Below are 27,961 nucleotides of genomic sequence, written 5' to 3' on the forward strand. Positions count from 1 at the left end.
TAGGGATCATATGTTTTATGTCATTGCCTATTCAATATGGATTTGCAGAGTCTTTTGATGAACTAAAAAGATGTCGCCATTACAAATCCTAAGTCAAGAATGAAAAAGATTCTTGGGAAGACAAAGTCTCAAAATGGATCTTGAGGACTGTAATATTGATAATTAACGATCAATTTGCTTTAAGCACTCTAAAGGTTAAAAATGAGGCTTCTATAGCTCCCATGATCAGTCGAAGTCTTTAAAGATAGATATGTTTTCGTCTAATTGAGAAATGACGATTAAGTGTTGGGAAATGAGATTCCCTATACAAGTGCAAATACGCATTATTTCACTTAACACAATATACTTGACTCGACCTCTCATTCGTTGTACAGCTTAGCGCCCACGCAACAACAACACCTAAGGGTTTAGGTTTATCGTCCATATAAAGAGAAGAGAAAACGAGCTCTTTAATGAGAAAAGCTTTCTTGGCAGTAGTCTTTTTCTCAAATAAGGACTCCAGCTTCAACCAAAGCTCATGAGTGTTGGTTTCATTGGCAACATGGTGAAACACACTATCGTCCACCCATTCACGAATATGACCGATGGCTTTGCGGTTCATCTTCGTCCAAATTACTGGTGAAATCTCACTTGGCTTGGCATCGTCTCCCTCGATCGGCTCATGGAAATCTTTGCAATAGAGAATATTCTCCATTCTTGGCTTCCAGGTAATCCAGTTGGAGTGGTTGAGTCTGATCATGATACTCCGTGATCCTTCCATTCTAGCAGCTCCCAGTCAGAACCAGGAGCTCTGATACCACTGTTAGGGAATGCGGAAGAATGAACTGAAGAATGGAAATCGAAATAACTCACAACCACAAGCGAAAATAAAATGAAAGAGAACACCGTGATTTAACGTGGTTCGGCAAAGTGCATACGTCCACGGGTAGCAACAATAAAGAACCTCCACTATACAAAGAAAGGTTACACCGAGAGAAACACTACTTCAAGACTCACACTTGAAGGGATACACTCTCACACACTTTATTTTGCTACACACACAAAACTCTCTACTTGCAGTTTTATCTCTATCTCTCACTCTTGATCACACACAAGATGATCTCTCACTTATTGTTCTTCTATGTTTATTGCACCACTTCTCATGCCTTTATATATGCAAATATCTTTGTGCAATTCATGCATTTGCATGTAACATGCATGGAAGCAAAGTCAATCTTCTTCCTTGATTCATGCTCATTGTTGGCATGCTCATCAATGCATTCTTCTTTCTTTGTCAAACAAATCAACCACCTACCACCATAAGGTTGTAGATTTGTTTCTTACCTTCAACAAAGGTTGCTCCAAGTTTCAACAAAACCAACTCCACCAATTAATGGGTAACCAAAGCAATAAGTGTGCTTGATTTACTCATGTGAACATCACATAGTTTTCACACCTCCATTAGAGAGGGACTTACCCTATCAATTAGCCCGATGATTTTTCTTCTGCTATCTGGTATTGGACCAATAGATTCATAATCGCCTTCAATAAGGGGTTTCTCAGCCACCTCCTAGCTCTCCTATGCATCTTGATATTTGTCACTGCTGCTTTCCCCTCCTGATATGTTTCTTTGTTTGTTTTCTGTTGTCTGCGTATTCTATGTATAAGAAGAAAATGTCCAAAGAAACAGATAATCCTGTTTTGCATACATACAACATATACTGTAAGGATGTCAGTGCAAAGTAGACATCAATTCCAACCTCCCTGTCCTTACTAAGGATCATGTTGCTATTTCTGTGACAATTACAACTCAACTGCATATAATAATTCCGGGTAGGATACTAGAAAAGAAAGACTATAAATCTGTCTGCCATCTTCAAAGTCATTCTACCATATTAAGGTACACAACAGCTAATTCTGGTCTGCCCCATGTCATGAGAGGAAATTTCTGCTCTCCAATTGTACAAACAAGACCACAGCATATATAAAAAACAGAATTAGACACACAATGTCCAAATACAGATCAGCATCAAACCAATGCACTTGCCATATAACATAGATAGAACACATTGCGATCAACCACCACATGAAAGGAAGCTCTTCAGATGAGAGATATACCACACTAAGAAAAAGTTCAAATCATATCAGCATTATAAATGGCAATCGACATCTGACAATTTTAACACTTTCTACATTTAAAGTCAGGGTGGAAGGGAAGTGAAAGAAGATATTGCCAAAAAAAAGTTTTATTGATTTTGGAAGTAGCTGCACACATGTCATCAAACAATTTTCAACAACCCAAGAAAGTGAGAAATTCTTTTTTTAGACCTAACATTCTAGAGCACAAAGTACACACAAACACACATTAATCGGGACATAAAAGAAATTAGATGGATGGATTTTCACACATCTATGACAATTTAAAGACTCCCATCTACAGTACAGAAGATCAGAACTGCACAAATGAGATGTACACCACTACAGACCTAATTTGGGAATGCCCCATTGTAGACCATCTCATCCAGCATCTGTTTTGCTACAATGATATTGCTTGCATGGCAATGCAATGAAATCATCAAATTATACATATTTATGTCAGGTTTAAAACCAAGTCTCCCAACCATTGCCTCCCAAAGGGCCTCACCTCCCTTAGCATCACCTTTCTTGACACACTCATCGAGTGCAAGCCCGAAAAACTTAACCCCAGGAAAACACCGCTTAGCTATCAAGGTCTCCAAAAAGTCGAGCGCCCCGCGAATCCCATTAGGCCCCTGAAGCAGAGTGTTCAAATACGAATCGTAGGCGGCCATATTGGCCGGATCCCAACCAATCCGACCCACCATCTCATCCAAAACCTTGGTAGCAGAACCAACATCACCCTCACTCTCCCACCCCTCCAACAAGATGGCATACGTATCAGCATCCGGCCTGATCTTATCCTTAACAGTGTAGTAAAAATCAACCGCATCAGCAGTCTTGCCGTCCCTACAAATCGCACTCAACAGCGAATTCAAAGCAACAACATCTCTAGGAACACCATACTGGTCCATCACCTCAAACGCCATGAGAGCCTCGGGAGTGTGATCGGCAATAACATAGCTACCGAAATAACCCTCTCGGTATAGGGAGTGTGATCGCCAGCTCAATGAGCACCACTCCCCCTACGCCATGAGAGCCTCGGGAGTGTGATCGGCATCAACCACCAGATTCCAGGCGTAAGGGGAAGTGGTGCTCATTGAGCTGGCGACCGGACCAGCGGAAGAACTTGAGAGCCGGGCCGGGGAAGGCGTAGGAGAGCTTGAGGACCTCCTCGACGTCTTGCTGGCTCACTCGGACGCCGGTGTCGTCCAGAGTCTCCTCCACCGAGAGGGAGTGAATTTCGGCCACAATCGCACAGAGAAGCTTGATTTTGGGAGGTAGGGGAGTCGGAGCGTCCAGGTATGACGGGAAGGTTCGCTCCGATGTGGAATGCTTCTTCACCGGTTCGGATGGAGATGGGTAGTCACGGTGCCGCTTCATCCTGTTCATAGTCCTCCCTGCGAAATCAAAAACTATTCCCAAAATTATAAAAATTCAAAACAAACCCTAAATTTTGTAAATCTGGAAATCAAGAAGAGAGAGGTAATCTATACGAAAATGGCGGGAAGATTTGCGATTTCTGTGGGGGAAAAGCGAAACAAGAAGAAAGGGAAGGCTCTATGCTCTGGTTATGTCGCCGAGAGTGAGACTTGGGTTGAAATAGAAAGCTGTTATTCGGTTTGAGGCCGTTGATATTTAATTGAGGAAACACCAACGGTTAAGATCACTTCGTCCGCGACCGAGTTTAAACGTTTATAAAAAGAGGGGTTTAAGAAGGTAGGACAAGGATCTCTCATTCGATTGAAACATGTGTCCAAAACACTAACTAACGGTCTACAATTTTTTAGTTGTGTTGACTTCAGTTTTCAGTGGAGAAACCCAATGTGTTTGGCTCAAAGACTTGCTTCAGTTACGATCTCCCGAGCTCATCCTTAAACATCAATTAAGCAAATATTCAATGGTTTATTTGACAAGAGAAAATTGCTCAAAATTCAGCAATTTCAAGTGGAGTTAGGTGATTTCATCTCCTCTCGATCTCTTGCCCAAATTTAGGTGGATTACCCCAACAACAAATTATTCTTCTTCCGTCCTTGATGCCATTCGCGATGGTTCGTTCACTCATTGTTGTTGTTTCTAATTTTGGTTTTTTTAAAGAATTTTTTATTGATTTGATTTGTTTGAAGTTTAATCACAAAAACTCATATTATATTTTCTGGTTATAAAGAGATGAATTGTGAGAGGGAGAGAGAAAGTGAGAGACTAGACAGCGGGAAGGAAAAGAAGAATATGGCCAGAAAAGGACAAACATGGGTAGTTTGCAGCCATTAGATTCAATGTAGGGATACGATAAAAAGCTTAGGTAGGTTAGGAGAGAAATTAGGTTAGGAGAGGATCCATGTCCAAGAAGGTAATCAGATAACATACATAAATATTGAATTACTTATGCTGAAAAAATTTGACCGAAAAGTGTGCTAAAATTATAACTTCACTTTTTAATTTTAGAATGAAACTTTACTCTGGGATCCATTTTTTGGGTATTTTAAAGGACTAGCTCATTCACCAATTTTAGAGTCTAATGTGTAGATCACCTTTGTAAAATGTCAGCCAAAATGGTGATCGTTAACGTATCAAACTTGATGAAAACAATGAACGCACCAAATCTGTCAAACAGGAACCGTTCATGTTTATAAGTTTAAATGCATAAACGGATGGATCCATCTTTCTTCTTCACGAACAACATAGGTGCTTCCTAGCTAGAAGAACTACGCTGAATAAGTCCAAGATCGAGCAACCCATTAATTTGCTTTTGTAGCTCATCTAATTCCTTTGGTGTCATTCTATAGGGTGTCACAGACATTGGACTAGCTTCGGGTATTAGGTCAATGCTGACAATTTCTCGGCTTGGTGGTAAATGACTGATTTCTTGGAAAACATCTTTATAAGAGTTCACCACAGGAATTTAGTCTATTGAAGGTTCAGAATTCTTTGATTCAACATTGGCAAGAAATTTGGGAGGAGTTGATTTTTTTGGAAAGTCAATGGATTTTTGGAATAGGTTGGCCAGCTATCGAAAAAGTGATAGTTTTCCCACTATAATCTACAAGGGCGTGATATTTGCTTAACCAATCAAATCCTAGAATTATGTCACAACGCCTCAAATTTAAAACTATAAGGTCCTATGAGAAATTTTGTATCCAAAACATGTATAGAACAAGATTTGCAAATTTTGGCTAAGATGACATATTTTTTTAACGGTGTCGAGACCATTACAAGCTCATCTTGTTTAGTTGGCGTTAAGCCCAAAGTTGCGACAAATTCAATAGATATAAACGAATTAGATGCACCAGTCTCAAATAGTATATGAGCTTGAGCACTATATGCTACTAGCGTACCCACCATGTATAGTTTAATTCCTTGATTAACATACATAGTCACCATGTAGTGCTTATCATCTAGATTGATAACGGAATTGTTTAGGAAAATATAAACACATATATTATAGGCCAGTTCCCTAGCATTAACATGTAGTCCAAATATTCATTACCGAATTGAAAATCGCTTCGTAGTGCTTCTACGAACTGATGATCCATATTGTCAAATCATTATTGTTAGTTAGACAAATCAACTCTAATTTCAAAAGACATCGATTCAAATAAATCAAAAAACTTCAAGATGCAATAAATTATAAATGAGAACTTATATGCAACTCCTCTGACTTTGAGAAACACATTTGCATACAATATAAATACATAACCCTCCCCGTTCTTGTTAGTTTTTTGGAAAATATATATATATATATATATATATATATATTTTTAAACAAAAACTTAAGAGAGCGAAAGCTCTGATACCAATCTGTCACACCCATAAATCCGAGACCACTATTATATGGAAATATGGTTCCCGAATTAGAAGTGTGACCTTAAAACCAATAAAATTTTCTCAATAAAACTGATAGAGATATATGCCTGAATAATACTTTTATTATGAAACAAAATCAGAGTTATTTTACAATACAGCGGATTTAGAAATAGTGAAATTTAGCGAAGATACATGAGTCTTGTCACAAAGAAACACATAATCCTGTTTTGCATAAATACAAATAGTAACGGAAGTACAACAAGTCTTCAAGTAACGAAAGTACGTGGGTGTCACCAGCCCATAACTAAAAACAATACAAGCAATTCAAGATAAATAAGAATGGTGACATAAATGAAATCACAACCTCGGAATAGAAGGTTTAATCTACAAATATCAATAAGGAATAATATACAAAGGACTAGTCTAAACATAATGAATTCAAATGAAATGTACTCCTGATTTCTTGTATCCTAAGCCCCAAGATAAGTCCAGAAAATCTGCTTAAATTGTTTCGCGAAATGAAACGAGCTGAAAAGTTTATTAAGAAAGAAACCGTTACATTTCCAACACAAAAGAATATTTACTAAGATATACGCGAGCGGTACAACAAGGCTTCAAGTAAGGAAAGTGCGTGGGTGTCACCAGCCCATAATTAAAAACAATACAAACAACCCAAAATAAATAAGAATGGTGACATAAATGAAATCACAACCTCGGAATAAAGGTTTAATGTACAAATATTGATAAGGAATAATATACAAAGGACTAGTCTAAACATAATATACAAAGGACTAGTCTAAACATAATGAATTCAAATGAAATATACTTCTAATTTCTTGTATCCTAAGCCCCAAGATAAGTCCAGAAACCTGCAAGAAATCTAAAGTGGGGGTGAGCTTCGTCCTCGCTCACCCAGTAGGGGCCAGCCCACCACTGTGGTTTAAAAGTAAGGTTCGCTAAGTTTTATGAAAACTTAAAACATTTAGATATGAGCATGCTCTTTAAATCATTTAATATGAAACATGCTCAGTTTTGATTATTACGGGAAAACAATGCAAAACATGCATGATGGCCATCAATAATATCAAGTCAGTGGTGATCGATCCTAACGACTAGGAGGTGAATGAGTCACCTTGTAAGTCTTTGTTGAAACAACAAAGGAGTGAGAGTGTCCATTTCCTGATTTTCTCTCAATAATACTGTATAGGTTGGATCTAAATCTTAAAACAGGGCATTGCCCCTCCGGATGTTTACGGTTTTCGACACCAAAGGGTTACCGGATTACCGGGCCCCATACACTCTCAGGTCTACTCACTCACAATCTATCCGCATATCCTCGGGTTTTAGCATTTCTAAAATCATATATGCATTTCTAACAATAAACATCACCGAGGCATAGACAATGAATTTTAACGGGCACGAAATACACAAAGGGGGGTTAGCTCACCCTATCTGGAATATGCAAAGCCAATGCTCAATCCACGATCCTGCTTCCGCTCAGCTTAAGCCTTGGCCAAACATCCAAGTCTCGAAATAATGAATCAAGGAGCGACTGTAAATATAAAAATGATTTAAGAGTCGCTACACGAACGAAATAGGAGATTTGACTCCTTATTCTCGGTTTGACCAAAGTGATGGTCAAATATCGATTATAGCTAACTATGCTACCCAATTATCGACATATTTCTTTGAGTACTATCGAGTACTCGTATCTATTACCTTAGTCACATTCATACAAATACTTAACAAAATTAAAATGTCGACAATATAAGGTAGTGTAACTTACGACTTAGGTTTTTAAGTCGTATTAGCTATAAATCCATATCTATAAAATTACTAAGGACACCTAAATAGATCTCCCAATTCAAAACTCGAGGAACACGTAATGGAGAAGGACGAGAAATCTACCTCAAAGAGCCATAGCCAAAAGACGACTTCCTATCGGATGTGAAACTCTCTCTCTCTCAGATCTTCTTAGAAACTCCGCCACCGATGACACCACCTCAGCGCGGTTAGAGTGGAATCATCGTACAATGAACCTATATCATCTCAGTCATCTGATTTTGACCGTGGATATCATGCTCTACTAGAAACTCACCTATATTTGAATTACTTTTTATGTAATTTGGGGTATGGTGTTTCAGCTTTTATCAAAATTTACTTGTTGGGCACTAGCTTGCTCATAGACTCTCAAAATGTTCCCAACCCAAGTACACTCTTCCACATCTACCCTCATGAACACAAAGGAGTCATTAGCGAAAAATAAGTGGTTCATCAAAGGAGCTTCGTAGGTAATTGAAACACCATGAATGAACCCCTGTTCTTCAGCATAACTAAGCCTCCAAGAGAGACACTTTGCTCAAATGAGGAAGAGGTACGGGGAAATTGAGTCACCCTGATGCACAGCCCTAGTTGGAATAGGGGTGCAACAAACACCTTGATGCACACTTTGCTCCAACTTCGGGTTCTTAGTAGAACAAACACCTTGGTTATTAAATAGCCCCCAAATTTCATTGCACCTTCTCCTGTTACTAGCCTTTTGATGAAAAATTATAATCAAGTGTTCACATCCCCATCCTCTAGCCACATCACTCTAGCATGTTGATTCCAATAATTATGCTAATGCATGAGAACATCATTCATCGCTGCTCCAACACTAAAAACCATATGTAATGTCATATAACCAAGCCAACTGTGATCAGACCATCTCAATCTCTCTTCGCAAATTGTCAAATTTGACATGACTTCACTCAATTAAAGCTCTCCTGGTGTTATCAATCTTGGAAAAAACTTTCCGAAAAAGATCAAGGCCATATTCGCAGTCTCAAGCTCCCTGAACAATACCCTGGCACTCCCCATCTTGTAATTGAAAACCTAAAAAAGAAATCTTTTCCTCTTCTTCTTTTTCACAAACCACTTGGCGCTAACCCATATACTAATGGGGACATGATTTGACATTGAGGGTTTGAGGTGGGTGACTTTTGTTGTCAGGAACCTCTCCTTCCACTCCTTAGTAGCAAGAAAATGGTCCAAACGGTACTCGATCATCTCCCCATTCCTTTTATCCTTCCAAGTGAAAATAGGACTAGCAAATTGAAGGTCAATTAAGCCACATCTCCTTAGGCCATCTTCAATAAGGCCATCTTCAATAAAGGAAGGCTATATTAGGCCAAAGTTAAATATTTTTAAATTTATTGAAATGGGGAATTATCTACAACAAGGAAGGGCTAAATTTTTACCCTCTTAATATTTATTCAAGCACAACGGTCATAATTGACTAAAATCTACAAATTTAGCACTGGCCCCACACATTTTTGTTTCAATTTTTATTAGTTGTTTCACGTGGGTCTCGCCAGAGCCAAAAGTCCCATTTTTGGACTTGAGCCATAATTTTGACATTTAGCATTTTCTTGTTAGAATTCACATTTTACCAACTAAAAGCTAAGGAGCCAAATATAGCCCTCCTAATGGAGATGACCTTATACACCTAGAGAAAGCCTCCATTTGTAGAGGGCCCCGTAGAGGATTGCCCTCCTTCTTTGAATACCTCATGATTTCATTAATGTCCTCGCCCAACAACGATTGACAACAATTATGTTGCCCCAGTTGCTCAATTAGCTCCCATGTCTTATGATGTTTCTCAACCTTTGAGAAGCCATAAACACCCAAAAACTCCAACTATCACCACAGTGGGTTGAACAATCACATCAGTATGATTTTTAAAGTACATAACCAACAACACACTAGCGTCCTCCTTCCACAACAAATACAAACCCCTTACCCCAGCCATTCTACCATTCCAATTGTAATTAACATCATAATCCACCGTAAAAGCATTCTTATAGCCAATCTAACGTCAAATACCCTCCATCTTTGACTTTAACCGACGTGTTTCACATAAGAAAATTAGGTCTAGAATTTCATTGTCCAGAACTTCAAACTCAGAATTAGTTTTGGGAAAGTTTTGGAAATCCCTGGCAGTTCAAACTCATAATTTCATGGCTCGTGATGGGTCGAAACTGGACCCATCACGGGAGGACATTCAGATGTATGCCCAAAATCTTCTTTTTTTAGAGACAATGCAGCCGTTGTAACTTTGTTCACAGGTAAACCACCTTTCTTTTCCTTTCCAGCCTTCCTCACACCATTCCCATCAGCCTTAGGAACTCAAGTGGCCTTTTTAGTGGACTTGGCTGGGCCCTGCTCCTTTAAATCCAAGCCCAAAATAGTCTTATCAAATTTTTTCATCAGAAACGGTCTGCACACACAGCCCATCTTTGGCACGTGACTTCAGCACCATTGACTCACTACATCCCAACATTGAAGGAGAAATTAGATCTTTTTTTTCCCACTCATTTACTGAGCCTACCATACGCTGCTTCCCCAGAGTGCTCTCCAAAAACTCGATCCACCAATCACGTTCCCTGACTCACATTGGGTCGTAAAGGCCTTTAATGGCCGATCCTATAAAAAAACCAGCTATGTCGTCGACCAGCGACGACGCAGCCCGTGTCTGCTCAACCACCTGCAAACGCAGCCGTTTCTGGTCTCTCATCTCATCAAAAGGGAAAATTTGATTGGTGTCCATATCTACATCCCCTCACATTTCTATCTCCGCCATCTACAATTCTTCCTTGGATTGGACCATGCCGGAAATCGGCAAATCTGGCGCTGTCATTTCCAACCTGTATGTTTTTTTTGGGCGAAGGCCAAATCTCCATCCCCTGCAAAGCAGTGATTCTCCTCCAAATTCATTTATGTGGCTTGTGCTTGATGTTGAGACAAAAGCCAAACTTCTTTCCGGTCAGCATTGAGCAAAGCATTTTAAGATGGTGCTGTAAGAGTACCTAGCATCTTTCGGGAACATTTTTTTGTCAGTGTGGTTGAACCGGCCACAAAAGCAGAAGTGTAGGAGTTTTTCGTACTCAATCTCAAACCTGTTTCTATCCGAACACCCCGCCAATTTAAAAGATACGCATTTTTTTCAGAGAAAGAGTAGCATCAATGCCTACCTTAATCCTGAGAAATTTTCAAGGCAGGGAGCACCAAAACCTTTAGCAAATTTCATAAACTCCCTTATCGCCTGCCCTAAACTCTTTCCAATACTTTCCACTAACTGATCACTGAGATACAACAAAGGTAGTCCCCGTATGAGAACCCAGATAAATTAAGTCGCCAAATCCACCTCAAGAGGGTCCTCAATACGACCAGTCACCGCAATCGCAAGGAGAGCCTTGTCAAAAGACTAAGGGCTTCCCTTGATTGCTCATTTCCAATCGCTCTCCACCTTGAATGTATATAGAAAACTACTACTCCCACCAACACGACTCACCGTGATCCTGATTCTATCCCGCGGCTCCCATTTCGTGATCCGGAGACCCTGCATCATGTTCAATAACAGATCCAATTTGAAGTTCCTTATGGTTAGTAGATCTCCCATCAAATACGATTGTCGTGGGCTCTTCCCCAACGACACCGGAGCCGCAACAACCTCCAACTCTTTTTGATCTATAACCACGCGCCTAGTAAACCTTCCCACTATGTCTCTCATTCTGCAGGCAAAGTTTGCTAGGAAGAGATAAAGGTCGATCGCTCCCCTAAACTGAAAATTCATTTATGCCACCACCGGTGCACCCTTCTAAAAGAAAGAGAAACCCAAACTCTCACCCTAGCGATTCTTATCAATGCCGTCAACAAGCAATCGAATGACATGGCTGAGGTTAGTCGGATTATAGAGGATTGTAGAAGTTTTATGCTTTCTTTTGAATGGATTGAAATCCGACATGTTTACCATGATGAAAATGGTGTTGCTATTCGTTTAGCGCACTTTGCTACCTTGGATAGAATAGTGGAGCTTCATGTCGATGAGGTTCCAAGTTTTCTTATTCATGTTATCGATGAAGATGTATAATGTTTCTAGAGCTACTCAAGATCAAGGTATTACGTCCCCTTTGAGATCGCTCGGCTTTAATAATACAATAATAGGCTAAGATCTCAGCACCTCCTTCGCTAGGTTATGTTCCTATTGTTCAAAAAAAAAAAACATAAACTAACAAGACTCTCATATTGCACACTGGGACAAAACCTCACCCGTCCAACGACATGGCTGAGGTTAGTCGGATTATAGAGGATTGTAGAAGTTTTATGCTTTCTTTTGAATGGATTGAAATCCGACATGTTTACCATGATGAAAATGGTGTTGCTATTCGTTTAGCGCACTTTGCTACCTTGGATAGAATAGTGGAGCTTCATGTCAATGAGGTTCCAAGTTTTCTTATTCATGTTATCGATGAAGATGTATAATGTTTCTAGAGCTACTCAAGATCAAGGTATTACGTCCCCTTTGAGATCGCTCGGCTTTAATAATACAATAATAGGCTAAGATCTCAGCACCTCCTTCGCTAGGTTATGTTCCTATTGTTCAAAAAAAAAAAACATAAACTAACAAGACTCTCATATTGCACACTGGGACAAAACCTCACCCGTCCAACATAACTAACATAAGAACTTATTGCTCATCTATGGAGTTACCAATTTTATAAAACAAAATATACATAAAAACAGTAAAAAAAATACTTAGGTTAGGGTCTACAATTTGAGTCCTAGTTTACACTACTGCCAGTATTGGGCCCAAAACATGTCATGTGTCTAACGTGCGCTACCATGTCACGCATTAATTTCTTGCCTTACCATATATGATAAAAGGGTTTTGTATCATTGTTAACGAAATTTACATCACACAACCGTTTTCATTGTCATGAAAAGGGTGAAAAATTCCATCTGATGATTGATAGATAGATAGTCGTCGAAGCATTTCAAATCTCACGACGTACGTTGTGTCACCAAAGTGTGATGACTTTTATATAGTAGTGGGTAGTCGATAGTGAGCTCATATGAAAAGCTTGTAAAATGACACTTTTACTACTCTAGTCCGCTTTTTTTATTTCGTCAAAACATTGGTATTAGTCACATGAAAAGATGTAAATTTCTGAAGGTATGAACCGGTACCTCTGTGTAGACGTTGTATGAGCACGGTGCATTGATTTTATGTAAAGTCTCAACGAAGAATTTCGTATGCCAAATATTCTAAACTTATTTTAATTACTTTGTGACGTCACATCAATATGTGTTTGTGTGTGTGTTTTTGATCATTATGTGAGTTTTCAAACTTAGCATTTGTGAGTTGGCCTCTACATATTGGGCAAGCGAGGACAAACACTCATCCCTACATTAAACTACATATATGTAATGTAGCAGTACAGTGTCTAACTATAGATAGGGAAGGAGATGGTTGAGTGATTGAGGTAGAGTTCATAGTTTCTCATTATTCCGAGTCTGTTAATATTTTAATTTGAAATGTGTATTCGTGACCTGTTATTTTTTGTTTTAAACTTAAATTTACACTCGTTACCTTCCGTTTTAAGCTGTATCCGAAATGTGTTGGTGTGACGTTGGCTTATAATCACTAGCTTTAACTGATAAATTAACCCTCTAAACTCTAGGTGGAACATTAGCCCAAAGGTTGAGGGGGTTAGACTGAATTAAAGTCTGTGATGATCATCTCTTGAATAGCGAGGTTTCTGGCCAAATAGTTACTAATTTTGTAAACCATTACTAGTACGTACAAATTTGCATATATATGTAATCCTCTCTCAAATTTCGACGACATGTACGTATCAATGACTCTCATCTATACTATATAGAACTGGGCTTGTATTGTTAATAAAACAAACGGAAAATGTAGTGAATTAATTAATGGTTGTGGGCACTCATATATAGTCTCATGCATATGAGAGAGAGAGAGAGAGAGAGAGAGAGAGAGAGAGAGAGAGAGAGAGAGAGAGAGAGAGAGAGAGAGAGAGAGAGAGCTTAATTAGTTCAATTAAGCTTGCTGATCTGTGCACTAAAACATAATTAAGAATCACTATGGGCAGTTAAGTATACCAGTTGGATATGATAAATTGTCGACTAATTATTGAGTTGAGTGCATTAGTAATATATTTTAATCCCTTGGTTTCAATCTAATTATCCGCCCAGCAAGGAATCGAAGTACGTAAAACCAGAAGTATATTAATGAAAACTATAATTAATTAGTTGTTAATTTAGGGAGAGAGAGAGAGAGAAAGAGAGAGAGAGAGAGAGAGAGAGAGAGAGAGAGGTCTCGGATCATGGCATGGGTAAGCACGAAAGAAACAACACAATCTCCTCCATGAGACAAGGAATTTTCTCAAATTTCGATGACAGCTTTTCAGGGTTTAATATTTGTCCGACCATATATATAGATATACTTGATTGACCACACAACATGCATGTGGATGACGACGATCTTTATATCATGTACAAAATTGTTCACTGAATGTAATTCTTTACGTGACAATCATATGGAGATTCAATTTGACTTCAGCTGGCTAGTTAATATATATATCCGCCCAGTTCGATCGTCCACCGTAATAGGTTTTGGGTGAAATTGGAGCAGAGAGGGAGAAAGAGATCCGGCGCGGGGCTAATTAATTTGAAGATTTTCTCTTATATGTTGGCTTTCAATAGTTGAGCTGGAAAAGCAACTTGAGCACGTGCATACCTTGTGAACTATGTACTGAAGAAATGATCCTTAATTTGGATAATGAATTATTGATAACATGTTTTTGACAAAATTATAGCGATGTCGGTTTTGAATAGTGATTCTCTTTTGTACGTACATTACAATGTTGACATTTTTTTTATGAATTGTAGAGATGTGAAAACTCAATCGAAAAATTAGCCTAATATAAAAATATGTACGACCGTACCATAAAAATAAATAAAGAGGTCTTTATCTCAAAATGTAAAAGTATATTGATGAACAAAACTCAGAAGAACTCAAACACAAGCTTTGTTAACTACAGTGTAAACCCTTTCAGGAAAAATCAATGCGAGACTTTATTGTTGATATCAAGATTGTTACATCCACAAGTAGAGATTGAACCGAATCTCTTCACTAAGCAAACAAAGCTTACTTGTACAGATTTGAACAACTTAACTTTAACAATGAACTAATCTAGACATTCAAAAACCTAATTCAACACAGTTGAATAGATATGAAATCTCCAGAAGCAAAAGAGCCAACACACAAGTGTTTCTTGAACAATACTTCGAGAACGTTGGTTTAAGGCTTAACCTGTTGAGCAAGACACAACAGCACAATAATCAAATTACTGTAGAGAAAGAAGAAAAACTTACATCAAGAACCAAAGAACACACCTATTTATAGAAAAATATTCCCCCTTTAATATTGCTAATTTTTCTAACTGATTAGTGATAAGAAAGGAATAAAAACAATCAGATAAATTACAATTAGTTTAGATTGATAATAAGATATACCAGAAATACAATCTTTATCAAAAGGAAAAATACAGTTACCATATCTGAAAAGCCTTTCCGAGATTTCTTAGTCCAACTAGGAAGAACAACAGCAGCTTGTATGAAAAACCAAAACTAAATACATTCAATCTCTCCCTTTGGCCTTGCATACAACAACATAATTTTTTTTAAACACCTGCAGAAACAAGTTAGGCTAAAAAAAACAGATGCCTCTCATACCTATGAAACTAAACCAATGTTTAGAATCAAAAGTGTCTGTACATGATTCAAGAATCAGTGACCATCATATTTTTGAACTGACAGACAAGATCATAGGCAAAAGAAACAAATAAAACAAACAGCCTTCATAATCTAAAAATAAGCAAGTTTGTGCTTATGCACTTACAAACCCAAAAAAAATGTTCAAATAAAAATAAAATTGCAAGAGTTCAAAGAAAAATAAATTAGAAACTGCTGCTGCGGCTTTTTCTCCCCCTTGGTGTATGCATACTAAGTACCCCATCCGGAGCTACTAGCCTTTGCCTCCTTAGCCTTCTTTTCCTCATCACGCTTGATGGCACCATCCCAGATCTTGCAGCCAGCGGCTGGAGGAGGAGACGAATAACAAGAAGAACCACGAGGACGAGGAGAAGCCCGAGGAGATGGTACAGAAGGAGAAGGAGAGCAAGAGCCATAAGGAGAACGCTACCTGCCGTGAGTGTCCAGAACAACATCGGCAAGAGCAGCCACCGTCGTAGTTAACCGACGAATAGCACGATCCAACATAGAGTAGTTTCTCTCCATACGGCCAGCATAAAAGTCTTGAGAAATTTGAATCCAAGAGAGAGAGAGAGAGAGAGAGAGAGAGAGAGAGAGGCCAAAAGAGCAGCATGAGGAGTAGCCTCATGAAGTGGAGGAGGAGGAAACTGCAAGGCTGGAGGAATCTCGAAACCAGGAGGAGAGATATCATAATCTCGGTTGTACACAACATCATCAATGATACGATGGCGTTCCGCCATACTCAAACGATCAAGTTCACCCACACGAGAAGGATAATGAGAGCGCACCATGATATACCTGCACACTTAGAGAAAAAAATGAGAACTGACTAGGAAGAGAGAGAGGAAAGGAATGAAGAATTGTGAACGAGAGCAAAGGATTATATAGAGGCAGAAACGTATCAAGTCCAAACCTTAGCAGAATATCAAAAGAATTCTAGAATCAATGCACTTCCTAAACCAACCCAAAAGACTCTCCTAAAAGGATAGAAAAACCTTGATAGATGCACAAAATCATAAATGCCGAGAAATCAGAGAGAAAGAGATATTCACAAAAGAATATACTCGGTTACAAGCGGAAGCAATAAATTGAGATAAAAAGAGAAAATCCCAGCAAAGCATATCACATATAGATCAATAAAAGATTGAAACAAAGATATGCAAGATTAACTAAGATTTCTTTGAGCTCTTTTTATCAATAGATTCTGCAGCAAAAATTTGTAAATCATCAGGATACAATCAGTGAGGGTGAAAGTGCAAGAATAGGTCACGTGGGGCAAAACAAAAGAGATGAATTAGATACGCAAGCTTTTGAGCAACACTCCCCCCTTATACCATCAATTTTAATATTCTAAATCAACTCCTTATAACACCATTGTTGTGAACTGTCACATTTGGTAAGAAACACTCAGGACATTGCTGAGAGAAAATTCAACTACTAGGGAGGTCAAGCCAGTCCATACCACCAGGTATTGAGTAGTTAGTCAATCCCTGGAGAGAAGAACTAGCCTGGCCAAATTGTATGAAATGCACCAGGGAGACCAAGTCAGTCCATGCCACCAGGTATCGAGTAGTTAGTCAATCCCTGGAGAGAAGAACCAACCTGACCTATAGTTGCATGCAAGAATTAACTTTCTTTTGTAGCATGCAACTGAAAATTCAAGTACCATTTTCCACTACACCAGCTCCTGATCAGGTCACTCATCAATTATTTTGAACCACCACAGTGAAACTAAGTGTAATGTGAACTCACAGAAAGTACCCCAACAAAAAAACAAATAAGAGAGAAGAAGAAGTTGATCAAGAGTAACATAGAAACATCAGTTAAAAGAAAATATATGTGAAACAAACTGAAATTGAGAATGTACAAGCTAAGATCTAGAAGGAACCTTTCCAGTTCTCAATAGATCTTCATTGTAGAGTACAAACACCAAGGGAATTTCTCAAGAACACAAATCTCTCAGCATCTAAGGGTTTAGTGAAAATATCCGCTAGCTGTCCTTTAGTATTCACAAATGACAACTCAAGAATCTGTTGGTCAACTAAATCACGAATAAAATGATATCTTAGATCAATATGTTTAGTTCGAGTATGCTGCACAGGATTCTTGGAAATATTTATAGCACTAGTATTATCACAAAAAATTGTCATTTTGCCTTGATTGATACCGTAATCCTTGAGCATGTGTTTAAGCCATAACATTTGAGTGCAGCAACTCCCGGCTGCAACATATTATGCTTCAGCTGTAGAAAGAGATATACAATTTTGCTTCTTACTATCCCAAGCTACAAGATTGTTATCAACATAAAAACATCCTCCAGATGTACTACGTCTGTCTTGCAAATTACCTCCCCAATCAGCATCAGAAAAACCTGCAACTTCAACATTAGTATCGCAAGTATAATATATACCACAAGATATAGTTGTAGATACATATCGAATAATTCTTTTTACAGCCTCCATGTGTGATTCTTTTGGATTTGCTTGATAACGAACACACACTCCAACACTGTAGCAAAGATCAGGTCTACTAGCAGTTAAATATAATAGACTGCCTATCATGCTTCTGTACAGCCTTTGATCAACATCTTTTCCATCTTCATCAGCACAAAGTTTGGTAGTAGTACTCATTGGTGTTGTCACAGTTCTTCTAGTCTTTGACTCTAGTCCAAATTTCTTCACCAAGTTTTCTGCATACTTAGATTGAGAAAGAAACATGCCCCTGGTAAGTTGCTTAACATGTAAGCCAAGAAAGAATGATAGCTCACCAACCATAGACATTTCAAATTTTTCTCCATAACTTGTTGAAACTGTCTTGTGAGAGTTTCACATGTAGAGCCAAAAATAATGTCATCAACATAAATTTGAGCTATGACCATGTGAGAATTTGCATGCTTTATGAATAGAGTTTTATCAACAAAACCACGAATATAGCCATTTCTTACAAGAAAAGCTGATAACCTATCATACCAAGCTCTAGGCGCCTGTTTTAAACCATACAAAGCTTTGTGTAGCTTAAAAACATTATTTGGTAAATGCACATCCTGAAATCCTTGTGGTTGTTCAACAAACACTTCTTTATCAATATAACCATTTAGAAAAGCTGTTTTGACATCCATTTGAAAAAGCTTAAACTTTAGATAACAAGCAATAGCAAGCAACAGTCTAACATACTCCAAATGAGCCACAGGAGCAAACGTCTCATCGTAGTCCAGTCCTTCTACCTGTGAATAACCCTGTGCAACAAGCCTGGCTTTATTTCTCATGATATTACCTTTTTCATCACTTTTGTTTCTGTAAACCCACTTTGTACCAATGACATTACAATTGTTAGGCCTTGGTACAAGACTCCAAACATTATGTCTTTCAAACTGATGCAATTCATCTTGCATGGCCTGTATCCAATCATCATCAGTTAAAGCTTCTTTCACATTTTTAGGTTCCAAAGATGAAACAAAACCAAAAGTTTTGATAAGATTCATTTCTTTTTATTAATTGTTACAAAACTAAATAGAGCTAGATGGTTTGATACCTGATCTTCTACATGTGACTCTTGTTGCTGAGAAGTTTGCCTTCGAGTTCTGATTCCTTCATCTATAGACCCTATTACATCTGATACAGTATGATCATTCTAAACTTGTCTGTAACCAGGTCGAATTCTTGGTCCTGAAACATAAAAAAATCTGCATTTTCATGATTAAGAACACTATTTTCCAATTCCTCATCTGAGTTGTCATCATCAATTTTCAAAGGAAATAACTCTGGAGATTCAGACACTTGTCTAACCAAATGATCATCAACAACAACATTGATTGTCTCTATTATCACTTAGGAATCAACATTATAAACTCTAAAAGCTCTACTGTTTACAGAATATTCCATAAAAACTTCAGGTTCACTTCTTGCTTCAAACTTAGACAACTGATATCTATCCTTATAGATGTAACAAGGGCTTCCAAACACATGAAAGTACTTAATATTAGGAACCTTACCTCTCCAAAGTTCATAAGGAGTTTTACATTCACCTATTTTGAAGAAGACTCTATTGGCCATATAGCAAGCTTTGCTCACCGCTTCTGCCCAAAAAGTTGATTTAATTCCTACAGAATGCAGCATAACTCGAGCCATGTCCAGCAGAACACGATTTTTTCTTTCAACCACTCCATTTTATTGTGGGGTGATCGGAGCTGAAAACTCATGAAATATACCTTGCTCATGACAATAGTTAGCAAAAGCTTTATTCTTGAACTCAGTTCCATTATCAGATCTAATTCTGACAATTCTCAGATTAAATTTTCTTTTCTCATTAATAAGAATATTACTTAAGCCCTTAAAAGATTCGAAGTTTCACTTTTGTCTTTAAGAAAAGTTACCCAAGTATAGCTTGAAAAGTCATCAACCACAACAAGAATATAGCTTTACCTCCCTCACTTTCAGGTTGTGCAGGTCCAATTAAGTCCATGTGTAATAATTCTAGAACCTTTGTAGTTGAAGTTGAATTTACCACTCGATGAGCTGCTCTAGTTTGTTTTCCAAGTTTACACCCCCTGCAGACATTGTCAGTTTTACCAGACAGTTTTGGAATGCCTCTAATACCATCACTTTTTGAAATTTTTATCAAGTCCTGAAAGTTAATATGTCCCATTTTTCTATGCCACAAATTTAAGGTATCCTCAGAAGTTGTACCTATAAGACAAGACCCCATAGAAATATGAGTGGAAGTGTACACATGATAACAATTATCAAAAGCTCTAGGACCTCTTATGATACAATTCTGATCAGCATCTAGAACAACACATCTGAGACTGTTGAACCAAACATCCCATTTTTATCAGCCAATTGACTAATACTAATTAGATTAGCTGTCAGTCCTTCAACATAGTAAACATTATCTAAATCAGGCATATTTGTAGCATGAATTGTACCTTTACTAAGAACACGAGCTTTTCTTCCATCACCAAATGTTACTTTACCTGTGGTGAACTCACTATCGAACGATTTGAAGCAATGTTTGTCACCTGTCATGTGTCTTGAACAACCACTATCAAGATACCATGAATCAGATCTTCTTTCTGCAAGAGCTGTAAATGCAACTAGGCAAGTAGCTACAGTAGGTACATCATCAGAAGTAAATATAGCTGAAAGACAAGTAGCAATAACAGGCTCATCATCAGAAACAAAATCAGCCAAAAACCAATTGGTATGTGAATGAAGCGTGTCATTCCAAGTTTTCGACTTGTGATGTGATCTTTTATTTTCAGTTTTCTCATTTAAGATATGATTTGATAAACATTTCAGAATTTCACTATGTTTATCCAGCTCAGTTTTTAACAAATCAAATTTACTTTCATTCTCTTTTGAACTAGAGGAGTTTCTCTTGATTTTTCCACAATCTGGTCGAATATGTCCTCTCTTTCCACAAAAATGACAAACAGGAGTAAAAGAAGATTTTTTAAAAAAACTTTCAGACTTACCTTTTTCAGATTCTTGACCATACCTGTTCAGAAAATTTGTAAGTTCATCATCAGAAGAAGAGGCAACGGAACTTCTTTGTTCTTTAACAAAATTAATCTGATTTTTATGAGCAAAAGGTTTGTCACCACTATAGTCAAGCCCAGAGGTATCCTTGAACCTTTTAGAACCCTCCAGTAACTTACTCATGGATTTTGAACTGACTTCAAATTTCTGAAATTTTTCTTCAGTCTGCGTGAGCTTATCCTACAACAATAAAACATCAGAAGATAGAGAAAAGTTTTCATCTATTTTTGTTTTTAGATTTTTTCCAGATCAAGAATTTTCTTTGCAAGCTCAACTTCATTTGTATTGCCATTTGTCTTCTGAAGATCATCATTCAATCTTTTGATGTCATTCACTAGATGTTTCCTTTCAAGCTCCCAGTCTTCTTGAGCAGATCTGAGCATCATCTCAGCCTTTGTGTGTTCTCTAGTAATTTGATCAACTTTTTCTTCCATTTTTTTGTTCCGCTTTAACATTCCCAAAGATGCAGCGTATAACTCTGCGTACTTGTCTTCTTTTTCTCCATCTTCTCCATCAAAATTGTCACTGTAAGAATTTTGAAAAGAACAAACAAGAGCAACATTTTTGGAAATAACGGCATCGTCATTATCACTATCACTATCACTCCAAGAAGATTTAAGAGCCTTTGTTTCATAATCTTTTGTTTTTCTATTACCACAGTCTGTAGCAATATGACCAACTCCACCACATTCAAAACATCTAATATTCGAGGAAGATTTGTTTTGTGGATATTTGCTAGAACCAGCATCACCATTTGATTTCTTACTAAAATTCTGAAAACGCTTTGGTTCAGAAGTAGATTTTGAGGAATTTTTATGTTTCAAATTTTTTTTTAAATTCTTTAGTCAAAAGAGCAAACTCGGAAGAATTTAAGCTATCATCTACCTTTTCTTCTTCATTTGAAGCTTTAAAAGCAATATTCTTCGTCTTCTTGGTTTCTCTCTTATCATCATCCATTAGCTTAAATTCATAGGTTTTAAGATTGCCTACAAGTTCAGCCAAGGGATAGGTGTCAAGATTTTGAGTTTCTTGAATAGCTGTCTCCTTTGCTCGAAATTTCAAAGGTAAAGACCTTAGAAATTTCTTAACAATTTTATGCTGAGGAATAGCTTCATTAAGACTGGCACATTTGCTGGCTACCGATATCAATCTTTTATGAAAATGATCAATAGTCTCGTCATCCTCCATCTGTAAAGCTTCCCATTCATGTTCAAGTAACTGCAGTTTGTGAGCTTGAACCTTTTTGTCCCCTTCGTATGTTTCAGCTAGAGTATCCCACTGTTCTTTTGAAGTGCTACAGTGAGATACCAGCATTCTGTCATCTTTAGATAAAACTATGTTCAAGGCATTTATTTCTTTGTTTTCAGCTTCACAAAATGCTATTTCATCTTTGGACCAATATTTGAACGGTTTAAGAGGTAAACTACTAGAGGTCCACTTTCAATGTCCTTCTTCTCAACCACAGGATGTTCCCATCCATGTAGAATACATTGCCATGATCGAGAGTCAATTGAAGAGACAAAAGCTCTCATAGCACCTTTCAAATCAGAGGAATTATCGCCATTGAATGGAGGAGGAGCGTTTATAGAGTTTCGTTCCATCATACCAGATCTACTAGATAAAAATCTAGAACTAGGCTCTGATGCAAATTAAAAGTATATTGATGAACAAAACTCAGAAGAACTCAAACACAAGCTTTGTTAACTACAGTGTAAACCCTTTCAGGAAAAATCACTATGATATCAATATTGTTACATCCACAAGTAGAGATTGAACCGAATCTCTTCACTAAGCAAACAAAGCTTACTCGTACAGATTTGAACAACTTAACTTTAACAATGAACTTATCTAGACACTTAAAAACCTAATTCAACACAGTTGAATAGTTATGAAATCTCAAGAAGCAAAAGAGCCAACACACAAGTGTTGTTTGAACAATACTTCGAGAACGTTGGTTTAAGACTTAACCTGTTGAGCAAGACACAACAACACAATAATCAAATTACTGTAGAGAAAGAAGAAAAACTTACAGCAAGAACCAAAGAACACACCTATTTATAGAAAAATATTCCCCCTTTAATATTGCTAATTTTTCTAACTGATTCGAGATAAGAAAGAAATAAAAACAATCAGATAAATTACAATTAGTTTAGATTGATAATAAGATATACCAGAAATACAATCTTTATCAAAAGGAAAAATACAGTTACCATATCTGAAAAGCCTTTCTGAGATTTCCTAGTCCAACTAGGAAAAATAGCAGCAGCCTGTATGAAAAGCCAAAACTAAATACCTTCAAGAGCTTTGTTATTTGACATTGTATATACAAGAGGCCCTAGAGGCTGCTCTATTTAGTAAAGTTTTTCTGCATCAAAAACAAAGTTTGATACATCTTATATACGTAAAATTGATTCGGAGATTCCAAAATACATTAGGATGAACTTAACTGATAACTTTTCAGTCACATTTTCACATCTCTACCATTCGGTACCTTGATATATATATGTACAGATCATCTATACAAAATTTCAACTTATTTGGTGATTGTTTGAGCTTTCACAATTATGATTCACAACAACGGTTCTAGTTAGACAAATTCAGTTGGTTCATAGATTAAATAGTGTTTCGATACCTTAACGATCACTAAATTGAATGAAATTTACTATTTATGATCTACACATAGATATCTAACTACTGAATGGTGGAGATGTGAAAAAGTGACCAAAAAACTAGTTAAATAAGAACTCCACACTTTAATTTCAAGGGGGAGCTCCGCTCTACAAGGGGACTATATATATATAAAGACAATTAGAAGAGGAAGTCCGCACTGCCCAAAAGTGCGGATGTTCATGCTTTCACCGAAATCCAGTGCCGGCAACGACTCTTCTCTTAAGGAAATTTAGATGGGAAAATATTCTCCGAAATCCGAATTGAGACAATTGTGAAAGAGAATAATCAATATGTTAGCAATAGATATTAAAGATATAGAAAGAGCCTAGGTTGCACGGACACGCCATTACAGTGGCGTATCGCGTGTCCGACACGGACACGCAAACGGACACGCCCCAATACGCGTCGGACACGCGAACTGACTTTGGACACGGCCCGGACACGCGGACACGCACCAACTCATAATAAAAGTGAAAGTGCTTATGGTGAGAATCGAACCGTGGTCATCCAAGGCACTCAACAACTCCTCAACTATTCCAACAGATTCAGTTTTTGTTATATTTATGCACACTTTAATATATATATAAGGAGAGAAACTCGTGATAAAAATAAGAATGCTTGTGGTGGGATTCGAACATTGGTTATCCAAAGTAGTTATCAAGTCCTTAGCCATTCTAACAAGTTATGTTTTCATCATTTTAATGCACACTTTGACATATATATACATCTAAAATTCTAAATATTTTCAAATTTATAAGATAATTTTTTAATAAATAAATAAATAAATATATATATATATATTAAAATAATATTTAATTAACGTGTCCACCACGTGTCTGTGTCCAAAAACATTTCTATATGCCGTATCTACGTATCGAATCATGTTCAATACGGACACTCGTGTCCGTGTCCGTGTCCGTGCTACTTAGGAAATAGCTAATGTCATAAGAAAAAAAAAAACAACAGCCGTGTCCACGTGCCGAAGGGGGAAGGAAACCGGGTGGGAAGCAACGATAAACTATAAATTTGATCATCTGACCTCTAGAATGAATTAATATGAACCGAGCGGAATCTCATATCGGTTGAGAGATAGAGAGAGACGTGGGCATGGCGAAAGATCCGGCGACCCTTCTGCTGCTCTCTAAGATATTCATTCACTTCTGCCAGCTAACAATCCCAATACACTAGTTTCCTAATTACTTAATTATACTATGCAAATTCATATGTGTTACTATAATTATTTTATGAACTTTTCGTGTTCCCATGCGTACCAGTAAGACTTCTATCTAGTCTAGTGCTAAGCTACTTCAATTCCAGTAGTAACACACATGCATGTATATATATTATACTATTAATTATTCATTCATTAATTAGTTAATCCTCCCTAGCTAGCCATTTCATAATATATATGCATCTGCAATCAGACCAACAATCAATTATAGTTTGAATCTCTACAAATAGTGCGTAAATTCTACTGCAGAGTTGTCATTCTCATTCGGCATATGCCTATGCCTACCTAGCTAGCTATTTCAGCTACATACGCACTTTAGTTTGGCTGCTTGATTAGTCGATATCCAAGCGAGAACTATAGGTTTTGTTAATTATGGCACTTGCCAAGGATAGAATGCCCCATTATTCACTTCAGCACCAAGTAATTTCTTCAGATCATCATCATCTTTCTAATAATGGATTTGTGTTTAGATCAGCAGCTTCCACAACAAGTTGTTATCAAGCTGATGGTGATGATCATGATCAGGTAGCTGCAGGCCATTCGGTCATCAACTTCAAGAATAATAACGCCTACAACAGTAGTTTCATCCATGACAAGAGTGCCTCATCTCTGCTTAGTTTTGAGAAAACCAACAATGGCCTTCCTCATGACAACGACAGTTACAACTGCATCCCCACCGTCGACCCAGTTCGCGTTTCTGGTGATTTCAATTGCTTCCAGACAGCTAGCAATTACAGCAGTTCGTTATTGAATCCTTCACATGAAAGCCATGGATCAGAATCAGCTTATGGTTGGGTGTACTCGGACGCTACTCTAATGGCAGAAAACTTTCCTGAATCGGAAACACAAGGCGAAGCAGCCCTACAAAAGCGTCCCCATGAGGTTCTTCTGTTTTCCTAAACCCTTATATATAGTTCTTTGTTTTCCTTCTGTAGCAACCGAAAAGTAAATGTTTGTCTTTAAATTATGTAACACAAATGTTCCAACCGAAAAGTCTTGCATATCATGTTGTCAAACAACCGATCTGGTTCATGGAACTGCAATAAGTTAATAAGTCTGGACTGTGGAACATAGTATATATATCAAGTCAGTGCCACCAAAAACAATTTCTTCCACAAATTTTTCATATTTGGTACTCCTACGACGTTATCTGGCTAGCTGATCAATTATATGTATACTCATGTATCTCGATCTGAATTCGTTCACATGCAGGGAGAGAGCATGCAACCTTCAAAGAGGCAATGCACCAGTGACGTTGCTACTGCTACAAGCAAGAAGCCCAAATCTAAGTCTCCAAGTCCCTCGAAGGACCCACAAAGTATTGCCGCAAAGGTAAACAATCTATATATTGTTTCAGAAGTACTCCACATATGACATATACCGATCGATCGATAATAATTGCCAGGATCTATCTGATTGATGGTAAAAGCAGCAACAGTTTCTTGTGAATAATTTGACGGGAAAAGAATGTCTTTATTGCAGAATCGACGAGAGCGCATCAGTGAGCGGCTTAAGATACTCCAGGAACTGGTTCCCAATGGCTGCAAGGTGCCTAGACTTTGTTTGTCTTAATGATTATTATTCTATCTTGTATATTTTCTGTGACTTTCAGAATTTATATTTTGGTCGTAATTCTGCATATCGTCTTCTGATCCACGTATGTTGTACCTACAGGTCGATTTAGTCACCATGTTGGAGAAAGCCATTAGTTATGTCAAATTCCTTCAGTTGCAAGTCAAGGTATGTGACATCGATATTATATATTCTTACTGTTATTTTCTTGCTCGAAAACAATTCTCAATGTTTCATATCTCCTCGAACGCCTTATGTAAATTAATATTATGTTGAATTTAGGTCCTGGCAACCGATGAATTTTGGCCAGTCCAAGGTGGGAAAGCTCCTGATATTTCTCAAGTAAAAGAAGCCATTGATGCCATCCTCTCATCTCAGAGAGACACAAGTTCCAGCTCAAAGGAAGCAGTTGCTTCGTTTGATCAAGCCGATGAGGCCCGTTACTCGATAATTTAATTTCCTAATAAAAACAAGAGAACCATTGTTGTCCATCGAAGGAAAACCTTGTAGAAACAATGGGCTAATTTGAATAGCTCAATAGCTAATTTCTTGTCCTTTTGTTTTTGACTAAATGTACGTTATTGCAAAAATTATGTATGGCTTTATAGTTTTTTGATATATTTTACTAGGATTCATCTTGTATACAGCGCTGCATTGTACTGTATGCAGACTGTATGTGGGTCTTTTTAATTGCAAGAGAGAACTTAGCTGGTCACCCAAACTTTTGTAGCAGATTTCCACTATATATAGGTAAAAAACTAAAAATAGGTTTTTCAGCATATAAACAAACACACTACAAGAGAAGAATTAGCCTTCAACATGTCAATATTTCACCTAAAAAACCTACCGTCGACTTGGTTACTTGGTTTGGCTAAATCACTGTTGTCTTAATAAGAATTGTTTTGATTACAAAGCAGAAAATTAAACACACAAAGTAATGCATTATGTTTGCTCAATTTCAAGATTTGAATCAAGAATAATCTCATACTTTTCTCATTTCTCTATATCTTCCAGCCATGTGGTAGCAGCTAGAGTACAATCTACTTATTTCCTTTTCAAGGATGTGAGAAGGTACAATTTTCTGGGGGACGATGATTATAGCAAGTGACCAATATCGTTTCTCTACTTGCCAAGAGTCTCGAATCATAATCCCTTGGGATCACTCTCTTTATGGTTGCAATTGTCATAGCTTCATCCATGAGATGCTCTAGTTGGGTTTATCATTGTTTCTTGCAGCAGCAAATTTCTTTGTAAAGCCTTGAATTAATCTAACATAATGGTATGGAGAAATATAATTTATTTCTCCATTAATCATCGTCCATTGTGGAGGTGTAGAAAAAAAAATTTAACCTCAATATACACTCATCAGGCCTGATGTGCTTACCTATTTCACATATTATATTAGGGAATCCCT

General features: G+C 37.5%; 3 protein-coding genes and 1 pseudogene across 3 annotated transcripts in view; 2 read left to right on the plus strand and 2 right to left on the minus strand.

Moving 5' to 3' along the window:
* Positions 1-2,465: 2,465 nt before the first annotated feature.
* Positions 2,466-3,562, minus strand: LOC126796689 (pentatricopeptide repeat-containing protein At1g77360, mitochondrial-like; annotated as a pseudogene).
* Positions 3,563-7,878: 4,316 nt separating this feature from the next.
* The window catches only part of LOC126787543 (40S ribosomal protein S15a-1), a 151,792-nt gene continuing 131,709 nt past the window's right edge, over positions 7,879-27,961 (plus strand). Inside the window, exon 1 of the mRNA XM_050513408.1 lies at positions 7,879-7,883. The gene's annotated coding sequence lies outside the window, so the exon portion shown is untranslated. The remainder of the gene's footprint in view (positions 7,884-27,961) is intronic.
* Positions 20,322-22,675, minus strand: LOC126804002 (uncharacterized). Its single transcript, XM_050531754.1, has 5 exons — positions 22,502-22,675; positions 21,960-22,352; positions 21,350-21,847; positions 21,011-21,254; positions 20,322-20,674 (listed from the first exon to the last, which is right to left on the minus strand). Exons 1-5 carry the CDS (start codon positions 22,673-22,675, stop codon positions 20,322-20,324), a joined length of 1,662 nt encoding a protein of 553 aa, XP_050387711.1.
* On the plus strand, positions 25,348-27,060 carry LOC126787503 (putative transcription factor bHLH086). Its single transcript, XM_050513378.1, has 5 exons — positions 25,348-25,857; positions 26,188-26,307; positions 26,458-26,523; positions 26,650-26,715; positions 26,830-27,060. The coding sequence occupies exons 1-5, from the start codon at positions 25,348-25,350 to the stop codon at positions 27,001-27,003; spliced, it is 936 nt and encodes a 311-aa protein (XP_050369335.1). The 3' UTR covers positions 27,004-27,060.

Source organism: Argentina anserina, chromosome 1 (assembly GCF_933775445.1).
Source record: "Argentina anserina chromosome 1, drPotAnse1.1, whole genome shotgun sequence".
NCBI classification, from domain to species: Eukaryota; Viridiplantae; Streptophyta; class Magnoliopsida; order Rosales; family Rosaceae; genus Argentina; species Argentina anserina.